General features: G+C 39.6%; 1 protein-coding gene across 1 annotated transcript; it reads left to right on the forward strand.

The window, feature by feature from the left end:
• Window positions 1–1,905: 1,905 nt before the first annotated feature.
• Window positions 1,906–18,665, forward strand: tbc1d10ab (TBC1 domain family, member 10Ab). Its single transcript, XM_036594672.1, has 9 exons — window positions 1,906–2,874; window positions 12,710–12,809; window positions 13,966–14,073; window positions 14,325–14,431; window positions 14,735–14,849; window positions 15,309–15,374; window positions 15,762–15,951; window positions 17,086–17,240; window positions 18,039–18,665. Exons 1-9 carry the CDS (start codon window positions 2,675–2,677, stop codon window positions 18,438–18,440), a joined length of 1,443 nt encoding a protein of 480 aa, XP_036450565.1. The 5' UTR covers window positions 1,906–2,674; the 3' UTR covers window positions 18,441–18,665.
• The last annotated feature ends 124 nt before the right edge of the window (window positions 18,666–18,789 follow it).

Raw genomic sequence — 18,789 nt, forward strand, 5'->3', positions numbered from 1 at the left:
TCTCCGCGTCTACCCGCACATGGACACACCATAGATGACCTAGATGTGCAGTGATGACACACACAGCATTTATTCCAACAGCCTTCAAAATACAAGCAGAAAGGCTGGCGTACACCATAAAGAACTCACATACTGTCAGTCCAATAATATCCAGACAGTCCTGCTAATGAGTGAATTTTGCTGCTTTAAGATCACCCAGTGCTGACACAGGTGTTCAACTGTGCACAGCTATAATGTACATATAAAAACACTGACCAACAGAACGGGATGCTCTGCTTTCTGTGAGCCTGAGGCAGTGGTGCCCATTCCTGGTCCTGTAGCTCCACCAGCCTGCAGAGTTTAGCTCCGACTCTAATCTACAACATCTGAACGAGGTAATGTAGGCCTTCAGTGGCAGCACAGCAACAGAGCCAGCTGTGTTGGATCTGAACTCTTTAAGGTGGTAGATCTCCAGGACTAAGACGGAGCACCCCTGGCCTAATGCCAAGTGGGGGCTAGAGGGGTATAAAGCCCCCCGGCATTGGGCTGTGGAGCAGTGGAACTGTGTTCTCTGGAGTGATGGAGCTCCATCCAATACCTTTGGGATGAGCTTGAGTGATTCAGAACTGACCATCCAACATCAGTACCTGACCTCACTAATTCAAGGTTCTTTAGTAAAAGAAATGGTTCTATATAGAACCACGAACACTCAAAGAACCCTTTGCATGATCAAAGAGTTCTACAGATTGATAATGTGTTCTATATAGAAACTTTTTGAAAAGGGTTCTATTTAGCACCAAAAAGGGCAAAGGAGTTCTTCTATTGTTACAAGCTTGACATTGTGATAAAAAACCTTTCTGCTGCTATATAGAAAAAGATTCTATAGAGAACCCTCTGCAGCACATTCTCCATCAATCTAAAGAGCACTATCACGATGCAAAGAACCCTTTAATCATGCAAAAGGTTCTTTGAGTGTTTATGGTCATAGACAGAACCATTTCCTTTACTAAAGAACCCCTAAAGGACTATCTTATTTAAGAGTGTACTGATTCACTATTGCCTCGGCAACTTAGTCTAAGACTCGGCTTAATCCATGTCCATTAAACCGAGCCATGTTTTTTTGGTCTGATCTCTACATTTAGAGATGAAAATACAATCCCTTAAAAAGAGACATTCAGTCATCAGTTCATTCTCCAACCTTGACTGCTCCAGAACCTGATTACAAAATCAACTGTGGCGGATCGGCGCCATTGTGTGGACACTTAATGTAATGGCATGTTCCTTATAACTATAATAAAGACGAATAACAATAATTTTTATTTCCCATCTAAAACGTACATATCAGTTACAGACCTATGCAAAGACAGTTATAAAGACATAAAAAGGTAAAGACCTAAAAAGGAACAGATTTGTACTTTTCTGAGTATTTTACGATAATACTTTTATGTCTAAGTATATTAGTGAGTAATCTATTTTTTTTTTTTATTGTGTTGGTTCAGCTCCTGAATTACTTCATTGTTTCTTGCCCTTCTCATATGGGAGCTTTAGCAATTTATTTTAGATCAATAGGATCCAAAAAGAGTCGTAAAGCCGTAAAAACTTCAGTTTCTATGTTGAAAGATGTTGGATGGACCAAAAAGCTCCACAGCGGATCCTCGCAGTACTTAAAGGGGAAATCCACCAATTTTCCACAAAGTGAGATGCACCTCTAAAAGCTCCCTCACAGAAAGTTATACACTGCCTGATCTATTAATGGTGGAGGGTTGTATGCAGGATTTTGTATTTCTGTTTTTTTCATAAGTACTGTAGTGATTTATTCCGAGAAGTAGCTTAACGTTTGCTATAGTTTTTCTCATTCACCTCTGAATGTTGATTATTATTATATAATCATTATTATGATCTTGCCCTGTGATAAGCAGCAGCGGTCCTGCGTAAAAGCAGCGCAGCCACGTCAAAGGGGACTAAGGGGTTGCTAGGCTTGTTAGCTTAGATAGCATCAGCTAACAGAGCTGCTAGTTGGGACAGCTAACAGATTAGATTAATAAATTAGACGCGTTCGTATTACAGAAACGCACATCGTCTAATCATATTATTTCTGAAGCTCGGGTGAACTTTGCATGTTTACAGCTGCTAGCTGGGCGAATTAACCTGCTAGCCGGAGCTAACATTAGCTAGTATAGTAAGCTTGCCGGTTAGCTTGTTTACAGAAAACGGTTTTATTTATTTATTTATGTTCTTATTCTGGAACGTGTGCCTGTAAAATTACTAATATTAGCATAAACGTTGTGTACTGACACGACTCTCGTAGCCGTCGTTTTGTTAATGTTGGCAAGGGAGCAAATTTAGCTAACCTATCTTAGCTAGCTAAGTTATTCAAAGTGTGTTTCTTTCAGTCAGAGAGAATCAACGTCAGCGAACGAACACAAAATATCTAAATCTAAGAAGTGGAACTAGTGCGCCCACTTTGTTATTAAAATATGCAAGTCGAATCTTAGCGTAAGTAACGTTAGGTTAGCTTGAAGCCGATGTCAGCCCAAGTTAAATATCTCTGTTGCAGAGCTAGCTTAGTGCTAAACAGCCATAAGGAAGAGGCGATAAGAAGAGTGTCGGGGCTTTAGTGTGAGGTTGTTACTGGTGAAGGCGGTGAACTGCAGCTGCAGTCCGCGGACAAGCTGGATTTTCTGACCGAAACACAATGGCTAAAACTCAGCTGCAAGGTGGTGGAGGGCAGCCTGAGGACGGACGGGGTTTTCGGGGAACGACAGAAAGCCTGGCCGAGCCGAAGAGCCCTTCACTCGAATCCCAGACTGAGCTGAACGGCTCCGCCAACAACGCTGAGACACCCACAGACAAATACGGATTTATTGGAGGAGCTCAGCAGTTTTCTGAAGACTCGTACGTATGAACATCATCTGAGAGGCCAGTTTAGACCGAAATAAACAAATGACAGGTCTTAGGAGTTTACTAACTGTGACTGGATCGCAAGATGTTATAATATGAAGGCTGTCACACCTGTACAGGTTAACTTTAACTCTGAAATAATGACTGCAGGCGTAAGTGGTTGAGCAGAAGTATAAAGAGCTATTTAAAGACTTTTGATTTTTTAAATTCTCCATAATTAAATTTTTAAGATGTAAGCCGTCATTCAGAGTGGTTTGGTGTGAAACGCTCCACTCTAGAGAAACTTTCTGAGTCAGAATTGTTCACAGTGGTGGTGATAGGAACCAGACGTCCACCTCTGAAAGCTCCCTCACAGAAAGTTATTACATGAAATAGTTATGATTACACTGTCTGATGCCTGGCACCGTTTCATGATAGTTCTGAGGAGGTTTTGGTCCTGAAGAATCGTATATTTTTAAAAGCCATTCATGGTGGAGGGATACATGCAGGGTGTTGTGGGAAATAGTTCCCAAAGAGTTTCAAATTTATGACTATTTTCCCATCATCAACATTCCATATAAAAGCTCAGAAGACACGTGTAGGTTCACTGGTGGTTTTGGATAGTAAATAAAATGGCTATATTTGTTTTGTAGTCATGGTGACCTCTGGTTCCTATCACCACCACTGTAAAGAAATTCCCTTTTAAGTTAGGGAGTAACTTGTAGAACTGCAGTGGAACTAGGTCCATCCAGCATCTCTCAGCAGAGGATCTGCTCTTGTTAGATCCTTTCATTCATATGAAAACCCGCCAAAGCTATAAAGTGAGAGCAACAGTAAAGCAGTACAGGAGCTGAGCCAGCACAACAGAATCAAATTGACCCCCAAAAAGAGAACAAGAAGCTGTCAGGGATTAAAATGGACCTGAGTCAGATCACTTTGCTCACAAATATACTTAAAAGTAAAAGTACTGTGAGTTGAACACACTCAGAAACGTACAGATCCATCAGAACTGCACTTGAGTACGTGGAACTGCATAAATGGAACAACCTGTGGTTCACACTGCGGTAGTTTCAGTGTCAAGACAGTCAGTGACTGAATGACTTGATAGCATCTACATTTCCATGACACCCCTGCCTGGCTGTAGACGCCCCTCTTCACAAAGCTGGTGCTGAAGGTGCTCTTACTTTTATCTTTGGTTTGCTGCTGGATTGAGAAATCCATTCAGATACATTGATTCTTTTGCTTTGGTTAGCGGCTTCACTCATAGACATTTATAGAGCAGTAACAGCACCATAAAGTCTATTCTGGGAACAGACTGGTTGCCAGTGTGGGGGGGTCTATATGTATGGTCTGTAATATAAACTATACTATAAACTCTTAACAATGATGGTTCTTCAAGAGTTCTTTAGTAAAGAAAATAGTTCGATATAGAACCATGAACACTTAAAGAATGCTTTGCATGATTAAAGGGTTCTTTTGCATCATGAAATTGTCCTTTATATTAATGGAAAATGTGCTGTAGATGGTTCTGTGTAGAACGGTTTTGAAAAAGGGTTCTATATAGCACCAAAAAGGGTTCTTCTATTGTTACGACGTCAAGCCTTTTTTGTGCTATATAGAACCCTTTTTGAAAAGGTTCTATATAGAACCATATAAAACACATTCATCAATCAATCTGAAGAACCCCTTCATGATGCAAAAGAACACTTTAATCATAAGAAAAGGTTTGAGTGTTCATTTTCGTTACTAAAGAACCCTTAAATAGCCATTTTTTTATGTGTGTAGTGGAGATTTGAGTCACATTAGTGTTTTAGTGGTGTTGATAGATGCTTAACTAGAATGTATATCATTTGTTGGGAGAACAATTGAAAATACAATAAAAACTAAAGAAACAGTTCTGTTCGAAGTAAGCTGTGTTTTTAGAATAGACTAAAAGCGCAGAGTCATGGGCTTATTACCTCTACAGTCTTAAAAAAGATGGTTCTTCAAGGGTTCTTTAGTATGTAAAATGGTTCTTTCTTTTATAATCTTTTTAAAAAAGTTGTTTTCATCATGTTAATTTCCATTTTCCATTACATTACATTATTGTTAATTACAGTACTTTAAATTTTAATTTGATTTATCTTTGTATTGTCTCATTTTTAAAGCACTTTTAATGACTGCAGTGTATGAAAGGTGCTCTATAAATAAACGTGCCTGGTCTTATAGACACTTATAAAAGAACCTCTGAACTTACAGAAGAACCCTTTTCAAAAAGGTTCTAGAACCATCTACACAATCTGAAGAACCATTTTACGATTCAAAAAACGATTTAGGCATGTAGAGGGTTTCTTTGAGGGTTCATGGTTCTGTATAGAACCATTTTCTTTACTAAAGAACTCTTGAAGAACCACCTTTTTTAAGTGTGTATGATGCTGACCTAACATGTGATGCCACAAAGCATTGATTATATATGAAAATATGGTTTAGAAGCTGCTGTTCACCAAGACCTGCCTTTGTTTCTTCATTCGTCTTTGTGCACATAAATAAAATAAAAGGCTGTGAAACCAAAACTCTGAAAGCCACTACGTAAATAAAACGGGTACATAAATAGAACAGAACAGGTACACGCCTGCTAACACTAGAGCGAAGCAGTGCGGTGGTAGATGGTGATGACTCATCAAAGTAACACTGAGAACAGAAAAATATCTTTCCATTGTTTTTGGTTCTAGATAATGCCAGCTAGTAGTTACAGCTGCTCCACTTCTGCCTTCGTAATCACATCCTTAACGAGGTGCTCATGTTGTTCAGGTTTTATTAAACTAAAACCATGTTAGATGCCTAACCCCTTTAAATCCCAGGGTTATTACATACTAAGGCTTATTGTTCAGGAACTACAGGGACTTTAGTGCAAACTGGTAGAGCTGTTCTTAGTTTATAGAGGTGTGTTGTAAAGGCATTTAAGTAACCTATTTTTGTATGTTAACAGTGGATTATTATTCTCAGATGTTATTTCACTTTAAAAATATGCCTTTTTTAACAACCAAAAGAAAATATGAAGTACTTTTATTGTGAAAAATATGATAAACAAAATTGAACAATGGATAGATAAATCATGTCATTATTGCTTTTTTGCACTACTCCCATGGTCCCGTTCTGTTTCATGTCTGAATTTCTACAAGACTAAATTTGGCTTCTTATACAGCAGCTTTTTGACCTTTCTGTTCCACCTTAAATAGAGTAGCAGTTATGTTCTGTACTGGTGCCTGAATGTCATTGTTGCACAATTTAAGGTGGAATGCCAAATTTGAATAAAAATCCAATTTCAGCTTGGTCAAATTTGTGAAGTCATACAGTCAACATTCACTGCTGGAATTTTGAAAATGTTAGTTGTTCACGCTTCAGTACCAGCTGGTCTACAGCCTGTTGCACCCACACAAATCCAAGAGTGTTGTCTGATGCAGCTGATCAAGTCAGGCAGCTCATTTTAGGCGGTACGAGAGGAAACAGGAGCATTCTGGTGTCAATGTATGGCTAAAGCTACCCCCAGATGACCGACCGTTCCTTTATATTCGGTACCTTGTAAGCAAAGTGGACTGCTTCAGATGAGACAGACTAGACAGCAGGAGGTGATCGAGGGTCTGCTGAAACATCCCTGACTCTGCCATGCAGCGAAACAGTACAACAATAGGGTGGTTTACACTGTTGGTATGCCACATCTGCGCTGATATGTGGCATACCACATATACCACCATCCACCACTACCTGGTTTGTATTCAGAAATGCTTAATATTGTACTTTCCATTATGTAGTTTTTAGTATTTGGCAAATCCATGATCAAAAGCCTTTTATTCCTTAATTATCCTTAACTTAATTCTGATTCCCTGCCCAATGCCACACTGACACAATACATTAGGCGACATTTTCTATTCTGTATAATGAGTTTTGTGAGTTTCTTTTTAAAAAGCCAGACAATGCAGCCTTGTATTTGCTGGCATTTTGGCCAGACCTTCAAGCAAACATGTGACAGTAAAATTAATCTAATATTTGTGACTAAATAATGGCTAAAAGGCAAGTCATTTCATTTGTTCACTATGAATGGTCCCTTCTTTGGAAGTTCAGTGAGTTTTTAAAGTTCTAAGCACCAGCAGCTCTAGATGAATCATGCTTTAGATTATTTGGAAACTTTTTTAATGGTATGGAAAGTTATTAATGGTTATCAAAAACAAACATAAACCTCATCATTTCAGGACTTTTAAGGCTGGTTGCTGACCTTTACCATAATACAAAATTTAGATAGTATACCTACGAGAGGCAATCAAATAGACATAAGGAATCAAGAATGTAGTTAAAGCAAAGCCAGTAAAAAGTGGAAGGCATATATAAACGAAGATAAATGCAATACCTTAGGAATGTGAACTCCCCGATCTACAGCATGATTTGTTTTGATTCTTGGTTTTGTCTCTTGGTAAATGATTCAGCTTTAGCATTTGTTGCTGTAAGTGGAGGTGTTGGGATGAGACAGAAAACAGTGCTTTTTCTCTTAAATAGAGTCTTTAAGAAGGCTGCAGTCTGTAAGCTATCATAGAACAGAGCCTCTATGCAGAGTAAATGACATTTTACTGTGAATAGACAGAAACCGGCCAGTGCAATGAAGAGGGTTTAGCCCAAGGGTGAGCTTGGCATATTTGTCTGAGAGTCAATGTCAAAACTAATAACTGAGTCAATGGCTTTATGAATGGAGCATAGAGACCATTCATATAGCCACTGACTTAGTTATGAGCTTTGACAGATTTGTTTGCCATGGGATAGTTTATTGCTGCCATGGAGACGGACATTGGGATTTGGCCCAGAATACACCCTTGTGGGACACCACAATTGCTTGGCTGACTCATAACAGGACAACAGGTAGAGTTAGTTTGGTTTGGGTTCGCAGTGTTTTTTAAGAACCCACTTTGAAAGAGTTGTATCCACTCTCTAGTGAAAATGTATGACCTCAAATTATTACGATATATTATGATTCTTCAGGAAACAGTTCATGAAATCTCAGTTTTCGCAGTTCAGTTTGATGCAGTCCGAATTATGTTTAAGTGTTGTCTGTATACACAAATGTGACTCTGGCAACAGTTTTAACATGATTAGAAATGTTAAAACTTACCCCATAGATGATGTAAAGTGGAACAGATGGAGGGCCTGGTTGCAACAATCACTAGAAAAGTCTGGTAAATCAATGTCAGTTCAATAGAGTTCATCTCATTTAGACCAAGTCAGCTTTCCAACTGAAACATATAAAAATATATTCATATCGAAGTAAATATATTTAGTGAAAATTCAAACACGGACAGATTTATTTTTATCTTCAAATTAGAACAGTGAATATCAACACAATAGATTTGAAATTTGTGAAACAGCCCAAAGATGTATGCATTTCACAAACTCATTACGCCACTGTGGAAAAGAACTTTATGTATTAAGACTCTTCATGAATGAGCCTTCAGTTTCTCTTTCGTCCTGAACTTCTTGATGTCTTGGTGGATGGGTGTGGCTGCAGTTCATGTGATGCGCTGTAGTCTTACCAAATTGACTGTTAAATTCAGGTGCAGTATGGATGCATACTGTGGTGACATCAAGGCAGTCTGTCCCTGAGTGTTTCAGGAAGGGGGGGGGATCTTTCCACTACAGCACTTCCTGTTTTCCATGTGGGTTTGTCAGTTGCAGGTCGTCTGCTCTTCCCTGAGAAAGTAAATTTCATAAGGAATTAGTTTTTGGTCGTATGGTCGGTTTTTAATTGTCTGAAACGCTGGGTGGGTGTTATGATAAAAATATAACATTACAATACCTGATGGCAAACTGTATCACACCGTATATGAAATATTTCATATCTCTGACATTTGCAAACTAATTAGAATAAACAAAAAGCACCAGAAAAGCAGTAGTGCTACATTAAAAAAAAATTGGAAAAAATAAATGAATAAAGTGAGATGATGGTATAATAGGCTGCCATTCAATCCGTTACTTCTTATTATGCATTTTATTCAGTTAGTGTATTCTTGTTGTTGTTTACAGACTCTAAATTGGTCTTTGATCCATGCAGTTGTTCAGCGTTCTAGTAGTACTGATGATACCCATCATGTAGTCAGAAAAGCCTTCTACGACAGAATATATCACACTGAAAATATATCGACGTATTGCCCATCTCTGTCTAGAACCACAGCCAAGAGGAAACCAAACACAGCCTGTGTTAGGTTAGTGTCTCATTCAGCTGTATCACACCATCCTGTAATCTAATAGCCTCTGATAATCCACACCTTTTAATCCATGTACACAGAGGACCTGTGAGTATTTATGTCCCGCATAAAGCAGCTGGACGTCCGTCATGTTCTCTACCTGGAGCTTAGGGGCCCACCGTAATTTAAAAGATTATCAACATCCTTTCTGCGTCACTATGTTTCAAACTCTTTTTGAGAACAAATCACTGCACAGTACACTGACCAACTGCATGGTTCGTAAAAAGAGGCTGTCAACAACAACTACCAGTGTATAGTAACTACATTAGCTGCATAGTAGTTGTTCCCCAGCCCACTTGAAAATTATCTTGTTTTATTCATTCACTTTTAGGCCTGGGACAGTAAACAGTTTTGAAAAATGATCAATAAGTATCAGCCTTTTCATTAATAAAAAAAACAAAACACAGATTCATTTACATTAACGTACAGTTTCCATTTGCAGTGTGTGGCATGTTTGGCCTGCTAACTAAGCTAATGCTAGTTTAGCCAAAACTTTACAGTCCAAAACACCACAGAACAGGTTCGATTTTGGCTTTCTTTCGGTCATTCCACTTTTATTCTCTATTTTTTATTATCTACATTTGTTTCAGAGCAGCAGTTAATCAGAATCAAACCTGCACTGTGATGGGTGGTTCTGTTAGTGTCTGTAGCTGCTCGCTAAGCTAACTTTAAGTTAGCCGATCAGGCTATAGCTCCAAACACACAGAACCTGTTTAATTTCTCCTTTTTGCCCCTTTCCGCACCAGCTGCTTGAATTTACTCCCTCAGATATGAGTCATTATCATCTGAAGTTGTTTTCTGTGTTTTAGTTAACCAGAATCCAACATGTTCTGTGGTAAGCAGAGCTGTTATCATGCTAGCTAAGCTAATGCTAACCAGCTCCTCTGTCTTAATGTGTAAGGTTTTCGATTGTGCTGATATTATATTTTTGCCCAATCGCCCATCCTCATGAGAACATCCCTTTTTCTTTTTCTTGATAATTCTGTCTCTGTGCTTCATGCTGATGTGGTTTTTCTCCATGTTCACCCACTCAGTTGTGGTTTAATTATACTGAGGGTGTGTCTATTGACTGGCTTTAATAAAGAAAGCTTTTCATTGTGAAACCTCTGGGATCTCGATCACACTCACAAAAGGGCTTGGACTGCTAGAGAGAAAGATGAGCCACCCTCAGAGAAGAAAAAGGAACGGTATATATTGTATAATATCTGAATAAATCACAAGAATAAAAGCCCTACATTCACTGTCTTCAATAATATAAATCCAGTTTAGTTGCAGGTACATGTATAGAAATTGTTCTAATTTGCCCATCCTGAACAACTACACAGCTCTTTAGATAATCAGTGGGAACAAATATGAAGATCAAATCTCAAGACAGCTGACATGACACAAAAATAATGTAAATAGATATTTACATTATGTAATGTTATTATCCTTTAAATATTGAATAAAACATCTAAAAATGCAAGTTTGTAATATTTCTAACACTTAAATCCACACTGTAAAAGTCAAAATTGAATATAATATAACAAATATGCCAAGTGCTTTTGAACAGTACACTCTTTAACAAAAAGGGTTTGAACAATGACATAGAAGAAATGGACATTTCAGTCAGTTTGTTCCCACCCTTAAAACTCTGTTTCCTCCCACATTTAGGCCACAGTCTCATGACTGTCCCCAAATGTGGTTCTTCTATGGCAGGGTTTGCAACCCAAGTGTTAAGAAGAGTCATTTTGTCCTTTCAACAAAAATCAAACCACCTTGGGAGCTACAACATTTTATGTCAGTTTTACCATCTTGGCTGTAAATATGTCTCCATATGTGCTAATGTACTAGTATAGACTAAAAATATAATATAAACGAAAACGCAGACTTACTTTGCTCTGCCTTAAGCCTTAGCTCAGCTTCTCATTCCTTCTTGTACTTATTTTCCCATTCCTCCTTAAATGGTGCCTGAGGTGCCAGAATGTAACTGCTGCACCATTTAAGGTGAAACGGGAAAATACGAACAAGAAGCTGGCGAATGAGAATGACTTCAGCCTCCTGACTTTTTAGTGTTTGACAGTTTCTCGTTGCAGATTAAACGTATCAGGAAACCAGCTGGAGTGATTATTAAATGCAAAGTACACTTGTCTCTAAATGATTGAGGTTCATTTCTCTTTGCCTTTTGTTAGCTACTAGCTAGGCGAGATTGTTGTCTGCGATGCTATGGTGACCAGCAGTCTGCGCGTCAACCTTCAGGGTTAAAGGGTGAATTAGCAGTTCTACATTAACTCCAGCGTTTAAGACCATATATTGTTAAAACTGTGTTAGAACGATCAACAGAGCTTTATTTTACTGCAAAGGAGGATTATTATTTTTTTTTTAACCTGAAAATCCAATTCCGCTGTGGAGCCGCAGCAGGGCAGTAAAAGAGCCGCATATTGCCAACCCCTGTTCTATGGCACCACTCTGAAGAATCCTTTTTCGCCCTTTCATTTGTGAGAGTGTTGACTGTTATATTGAACATTCAGCAAAGTCTGAATGAAAAAACTGTTTGAGTGTGACCTAATATTCTGATGATCACACCCAATTGACAGCCCATAGTCCAACACTCCTGGACGCTACATCACTGAAACAGTAAAGCAGAGGGAAATGAGTGAAATGGGCTCTACATATCCAGGTGCTCTTGTGTCCACTCACTAAAAACATCATCCAGCCTTTATAAGGAGACACCTTAAAGGAGGTTCTTTATTCACTTACTGCTGCATCCATGGAACGTTGGCACAGCTGGTTGACCAAATAAATGGACGAATGAATTGTTCTAGCTTCTAGTTATTCTTGATGGTTTAGCTTTCGCTTGGTGGTTAGCTTTCTTTCTAAGTTTGTTTGATGAGTACAGTGAAGCTATAGGGGACCACAACGTGTGTAAAGCTATGCAGACAGGACAAACCACGTGAGCCTTGTGATTGGTGACTGCTTACATACCCGTGACCCAAGATTAGGATCGACCAGTTTATATCCATTGTGAATATCTAGACTGTGTCTGTCGTCTGATGTTAGATAAAGTGCTTGGAATTTCAGGTAGGGTTCAGCAGCACATTGTATGCAAATGTACACATTTCCCTTGACCAAGTTTTTGCAAGCCCACCTCCTCCCTGCTCCTCAGTGTTATCTCTCTGTCAGTCCTACCCCAGTTATGGGGGAGCCCAGCCTTGTAGCTCCAAGCAGAAGCTGCGCAGAGCTGCAGCCCAAGTTCTCAGAGTTCTCTTCCTTCCCTCAGCCAGTCTCACCTCATACTACCACCACCATGTTGAAGGCTGGTTACGATCAAATCATTATTTAAACAAAACTTCTGCTGTTTATACCAAAGAAGACAGTTTGATGAACACGAAGCTGAGTATTGAAGATAAATATACACAAAGCTTCAGCACAGATCTGTATATGATTAACTAAACATTTACAGTGGTGGTTCCGTTTCATTGAAAAGTAACATGGTTGTCCCCAGACATGTCCCAAAACAGCAAAATCAAACATTACTCACAAATAACTGTGCTGTGTATGTGAATAGGCGAGAATGTTTATTCTCTCTCTGCTGTGTTCTACAGTGCTGAAGAAATTCCTCCAGAGGTGCTGAGGCAGAGAGAGGTGAAATGGCTGGAGATGCTCAACAGCTGGGACAAGTGGATGAGCAAAAAACACAAAAAGGTGAGCTTTCAAATCTGTTGGTAGATTGTTTTGACACTTATGTCCGATATACACTCACTCAGCACTTTATTAGTAACACCTCCTTGTTTCTACTCTCATTGTACATTTCAACAGCTCCACTGACCATATAGGAGCACTTTGTAGATCTACAGTTACAGACTGTAGTCCATCAGTTTCTCTGCATACTTTGTTACCCTGTTCTTTAACGGTCAGGACCCCCACAGAGGAGGTATTATTTGGCTGGTGGGTCATTCTTAGCACTGCAGTGACACTGATGTGGTGGTGGCGTGTTAATGTGGGTTACGCTGGTGCGAGTGGATCAGACACAGTAGGAGGCTAACAAAGTATGCAGAGAAACAGATGGACTTGAGTCTGTAACTGTCTGTAAATGTAGAAACAAGGAGAAGTTCCTGATAAAGTGCTTGGTGAATGCATGTATGAACCTCTATGTAATAATAATGTTTATGTATTGTTCAAATAATTATTATCACAACCTGCATTTGACAAGGAGTTTTAAACTTTTACATATGACTGTACAAGGGCAAACATAGACTTTTGTTATACATAATTTCTTTAACATCAGTTTCACTCTTACTGTAAATCAGGTCTGTTAAAAGAGATGGGTCAAACCTGCCAAACAAAATTCTCCACAGCCTGTTATCAGACCAAAAAAGGCTAGTGGTTCTCTCTAGAACTTGAGGATAAAGAAAATGTGACAGGTCAAACTCCACTGTAGCGGTCAGTTTTACTTACCCTAGTGAAACTAATGAAGCTTTAATTGAAATATGCGCGTGTTACATATTTATGATACATATGTGACATTATTATTACATATTAATAAAGATAGCTGCTGTCAGAACAAAGCCTTGGATCTCCATTTTTTCACCAAATTTGACAATGGCAGTTAACACTTTCATTGCCGGAAAATTTCATGATGAGCAGAATGACGGAAATGGTCTGAAATGAATGATGCATATGGGGCATATTATTATTTTTATTATTATAATTAGTATTTTTACTGCATATAGGTGCTTACACATGTATAATATATATGGGGCATATTACATGTTGATACTACTTCCACAAGTGCCCACACAGTCATTGATTATTTGAAGCGCTGGTGTGTTCCTGATTTCCATATTTTCTCTCTCTGTAGGTGAAGCTGCGCTGTCAGAAGGGAATCCCCCCGTCGCTCAGAGGGCGTGTCTGGCTCTATCTCTGTGGAGGGAAGGTCAAAAAGGAGCAGAACAAGGACAGGTTTCAGGTGAGGATAACGCTCTGACTATCACTTCAGTCTCGAACACACACATGAACCTTTTTGGAAACGTATTACTTAAAACTGACCAAACACACACCAGCAGACTTTTTAGAAAATATGTGTAAAAATGTATCAGTGCATCATGATACATTGATCTAGGATGATGATTTAACTGCTTCAGTGTTCTGTGTACATAGTTTACATTCACAGGAGTTTATTCGTGTTATTTTTATAATAATTCTGTCTGTCTTTCTTAGGATTTGGACCGCCAGCCTGGAGATCCTAAATGGGTGGATGTGATTGAGAAGGATCTCCACAGGCAGTTTCCTTTCCATGAGATGTTTGTGGCTCGAGGAGGCCACGGGTGAACTTTCATGCTCTCTGAATATAAAAGATTAGTTTAAAGCAATAAATCAGATGACCCCAAATGTACTCCAAATGTAGTCAATCAGCAGTGACATGTTTGGTGTCTGAAGTTTGCTTCTTTAGTTGTGCACTGGAGCTGCGAGGCTAGTGTAGCTAACAAGTAATGGACGTTTATACCCACCAATCAGCAAGGTGTTAGCTGAATGCCTAATCAGGGCTCATTATCGCACTTTCACGTCAAACTGTCTGCATGTGCATGACGTTTTGTAACGCGCTCGCGCATGTGTGTGTGTGTGTACAGGCAGCAGGATCTGTTCCGGGTGCTGAAGGCCTACACGCTGTACAGACCAGAGGAGGGGTACTGTCAGGCTCAGGCTCCGATAGCTGCAGTGCTGCTCATGCACATGCCTGCTGAGGTCAGTGAACCTTAATGAACACAAACTCCATTATCTCTGCAGTGTCTGGATCTGATACCACATCACTGTAAAACTTCACTGCAGACTTACTCTAGTTGATTACATGCACCACATGGTCAGTAGTGTAGAAATGCTTCCTGTCTGTCTGTCTGTCTATCTATCTATCTATCTGTCTATCTATCTGTCTGTTTATCTGTCTTTGTCCATCTGTCTATCTATCTGTCTGTCTGCCTGCTGTCTGTCTGTCTGCCTGTCTGCATGTGTACAGTGAGCTCAATGGTCAATCGATCTGTCTGACTGTGTTGATTGAGCTTAATGAGCTTTAATGAGTCAGGTGTGATCAACTTATCTTAGCAACCAGTCCACAGAGTGAATCAGCGTTGTTTAAGCAGTGCTTGTTCTTCTACAAACGGTTTGTTTTTGTTTGTTTGCTGATATCTTTTTGTTTGCTTTCTTCAGGAAGCGTTCTGGAGTCTGGTGCAGATTTGTGAGAAATATCTGCCTGGATATTATAGCGCAGGCCTGGTGAGATTAACACTATATATATATTCTCTCTCTCTCTCTCTCTCTCTCTCTCTCTCTCTCTATCTATCTCTCTCTCTCTCTCTCTTTTTCACAGGGCATGTGAGTTCTCTCTCTCATTCCCACTCTCATAGACACGTGCACACACAGCAGGCTGTTCTGCTGATGTAGCTGAGTGTAGGGTTCAAAGGTTGCTGGTCCCGTGCTGGTCAACAGAGTGGAGCTGTTCATTAACAAATCTTCAGCTGTTACACACCTGTCTTAATTAGCAAACAGATAAAACCCTTCCACTGAAATCAACACCACCACCCTTTATATGGGATACATAACTTCACGTCCTGACATTGTATAAAAGTGTGTGTGTGTGTGTGTGTGTGTGTGTGTGTACAGGAGGCAATTCAGCTGGATGGAGAGATTCTTTTTGCTTTGCTGAAGCGTGTCTCCTCTGTTGCTCATCGGCACCTGAAGAAGCACAAGATCGACCCCATCCTGTACATGACCGAGTGGTTTATGTGTGTGTTCTCCCGGACGCTCCCTTGGGCCTCGGTGCTGCGCGTCTGGGACATGTTCTTCTGCGAGGGTGTGGCTCACACACAATCAGTATACTTCAGTGCACGCACAGAGTCTGAATAATTCCCACATGGTCAGCACCTCTCACTCTCCCCTGTGTTGCTCTTCACCCTACGCTCTTGGGCTGGTCTTTTCACCTCAACCACAAACCACGAAAACATCCGCTCAGAGATCTTTGACACCTAATGTTTGCCAGCGGTGCTACGTTCGTCTTATGCTTTAACTGTGTTTCCATCTATTCAGTTGGATGTGTTTCAAGTTCATGAGTAGCAATGGGCGTTATGGCAAATTTACAATATCTCATTTTTTTCATTGTACACAATATGTCACAATATTAACCTTTTCCAGACATCTTATAAAAATAGTAATATGAGTACTGTGAGAGCTAGTTATAGCTCGCAGACACAGTTTAACTTCCTTTGTTATCTTCTTCATGGTGTGGCATCTGCTGCCTCTTGACACTTAAACCAGCACAGAAGAGACACATGACTGAATTCATGCAAATTGTCACTGTCCAACATCATTTGTTGAATGGAATAGAAATAGAAAAGTTCAGTTTATTAAAGGAGATGCCACTAATTGCCCCGAGTTTTTCCATTAATCACTTTTTGAGATGCAGTCATTCAGAGTGGTTTGGTGTGAAGTGGTTGATTGTAGAGACTCAGATTTCTTTACAGTGGTGGCAATGGGAACCAGGGGTCACCATGACTACAACATAGATATAGACATTTTATTTACTATCCAAAGCCACCAGTGAACCTACACGTATCTTCTGAGTTTTATATGGAATGTTGACAGTGAATGTTGACAGGTAATAATGAATGGATTATTTTGCCCATTCAACATGAAAGGATTTAAAAAATATGTTTCAGGCCATATTTTGCGAACTATCATAAAACAGTTTCTCAGACATCAGGCAGCGTATGCATGTAATAGCTTTCTGTGGGGAATCTTTTAGAGGTGGACGTCTGGTTCCTATCACCAGCACTGTGAACTATTCTGACTCTGAAGTTTCTCTAGAACTGAGCATTTCACACCAAACCACTCTGAATGACTCGGTTTACATCTTAACCATTTAATTATGGAGATGGATAGAATTTTCCTTTAACTTGCATTAAAAGTTAAGAGTGTGAGCTTTTTTTAGGAGTAAAAATCATCTTCCGTGTGGGGCTGGTGCTGCTGAAGTGCATGCTGGGATCTCAGGAGAAGCTGAAGGCGTGTCAGGGTCAGTACGAGACGATGGAGCGGCTTCGGGCCATAGAGCTGCGCTACATGCAGGAAGTCTTCCTCATTAGAGAGGTAACACTCACAGGTTCTTTCTGTTCCTCTCAGTGAAAATGGGACGAGTCCCTGCAGATCACTGGTTTTCTCCTCACAGTACACAATGTGGAACACTGGCGAAAAAACTGAGTTTGTCTCCTCCTACTGGACACTATCTGTTACTGCAGGACGAATAAAGCAAACTCTAAATCCTGCATGTTATATTCTGTAGTATTTGTTTCTGTGTATGCTGTTTTTATGTCTGCTTATGTAAGCATCATAAAACTGCACCTGTATATGAAGTTTACTGGATTACATAATTTTACTGCAGTTCACATGACAGAGTAATTTATTAACCTACTCTTGTCAGTCATTAAAGGAGGATCTCTGATTATTAAAAGAAAGCAGTAGACCTTGACCCCACAAACTAAACTCTCTCTCTCTTGCTTTCTTTAAATGTTTCCAGTAATATAAAAGCAATATTACGGCAGATAAATATCTAAAAATATTATGATATACTAATTTGAGCCACTTTGCGAATGTACAACAAATACGTATTGAAGAATTGTTTATTATTGCATTTAAATAACCAAAAAATATAAATATGAAAAGTGATCCCAAACTTTTGAATGCTTGTGCGAATAGGAGAAGACTAAAAAATGGAAATAGATTGATCAAAAATAAGTTATTTAAGATTATATGATAAAGATTTTTTTTTTAACATTAATAAGAATAATAAACAGATGCTTTCTCTTTCAAGACTTCTATATTACTTTTATGACTGGAGTGCTCTGTTTCGGGTAGGAGTGTAGATCTGTCTCCCTCTCTCTCCTCCAGATTATGGAGCTGCCGATCTCTGAGCGGGACATTGAGAAGGAGCACCTCGCTCAGCTGCGTTTGTGGAAGGAGTCAAGAGGAGAGCTGCACTGTAAATCTCCTCCCAGAATGCACGGCGCTCGCGCTATCATGGCTGCTGAACCTCCCAGCAAGCAGGACCTGCGGCAGAAACCCACCATCACTGTGGACATCCTCCCAAACTCCAAAAACACTGAGGAGGAGAGGGACAAGAAGAAGAAAAAAGGCAAGAAAAACATCACCTCTCCGCCTGAGACAGCCAATCAGCATTCGTCATCACAGGACGACCTTTTACCCGGCCAACCACAGACGCTGCTGAAGGACACGCCCCTCCAGGGGTCCAATCAGAGTCTGAGTAGTGCAGAACATGACACATACCTGTAGAGAGGCAAAACATTAAGACAGAGAAAGAGAGAGGCTGAATCCCCAAAGCCTCCTAGTGGGCATATAGTGCACTACTTAGGTCAAAGAGCATTATTTTCTACTAGGACTGCATGATACAGACAAAATCCTATTATTGTTATTATATTGCTATATATTAAGGGGAATTCCACTAATTTTTCAAATTCAGTGGTTGAGAAAAGTGGTTTGATGTGAAATGGTTCATTGCAGAGAAACTTACCGACTCAGATTTCTTTACGGAACCAGGGGTTGTGATGACCAGTGAACCTTCACGTGTCTTCTGAGTTTTATATGTAATGCTGATGATAGTAAAATAGTGGAAAATCTGAAA

This window comes from Colossoma macropomum, unplaced genomic scaffold, assembly GCF_904425465.1.
Source record: "Colossoma macropomum unplaced genomic scaffold, Colossoma_macropomum, whole genome shotgun sequence".
NCBI lineage: Eukaryota > Metazoa > Chordata > Actinopteri > Characiformes > Serrasalmidae > Colossoma > Colossoma macropomum.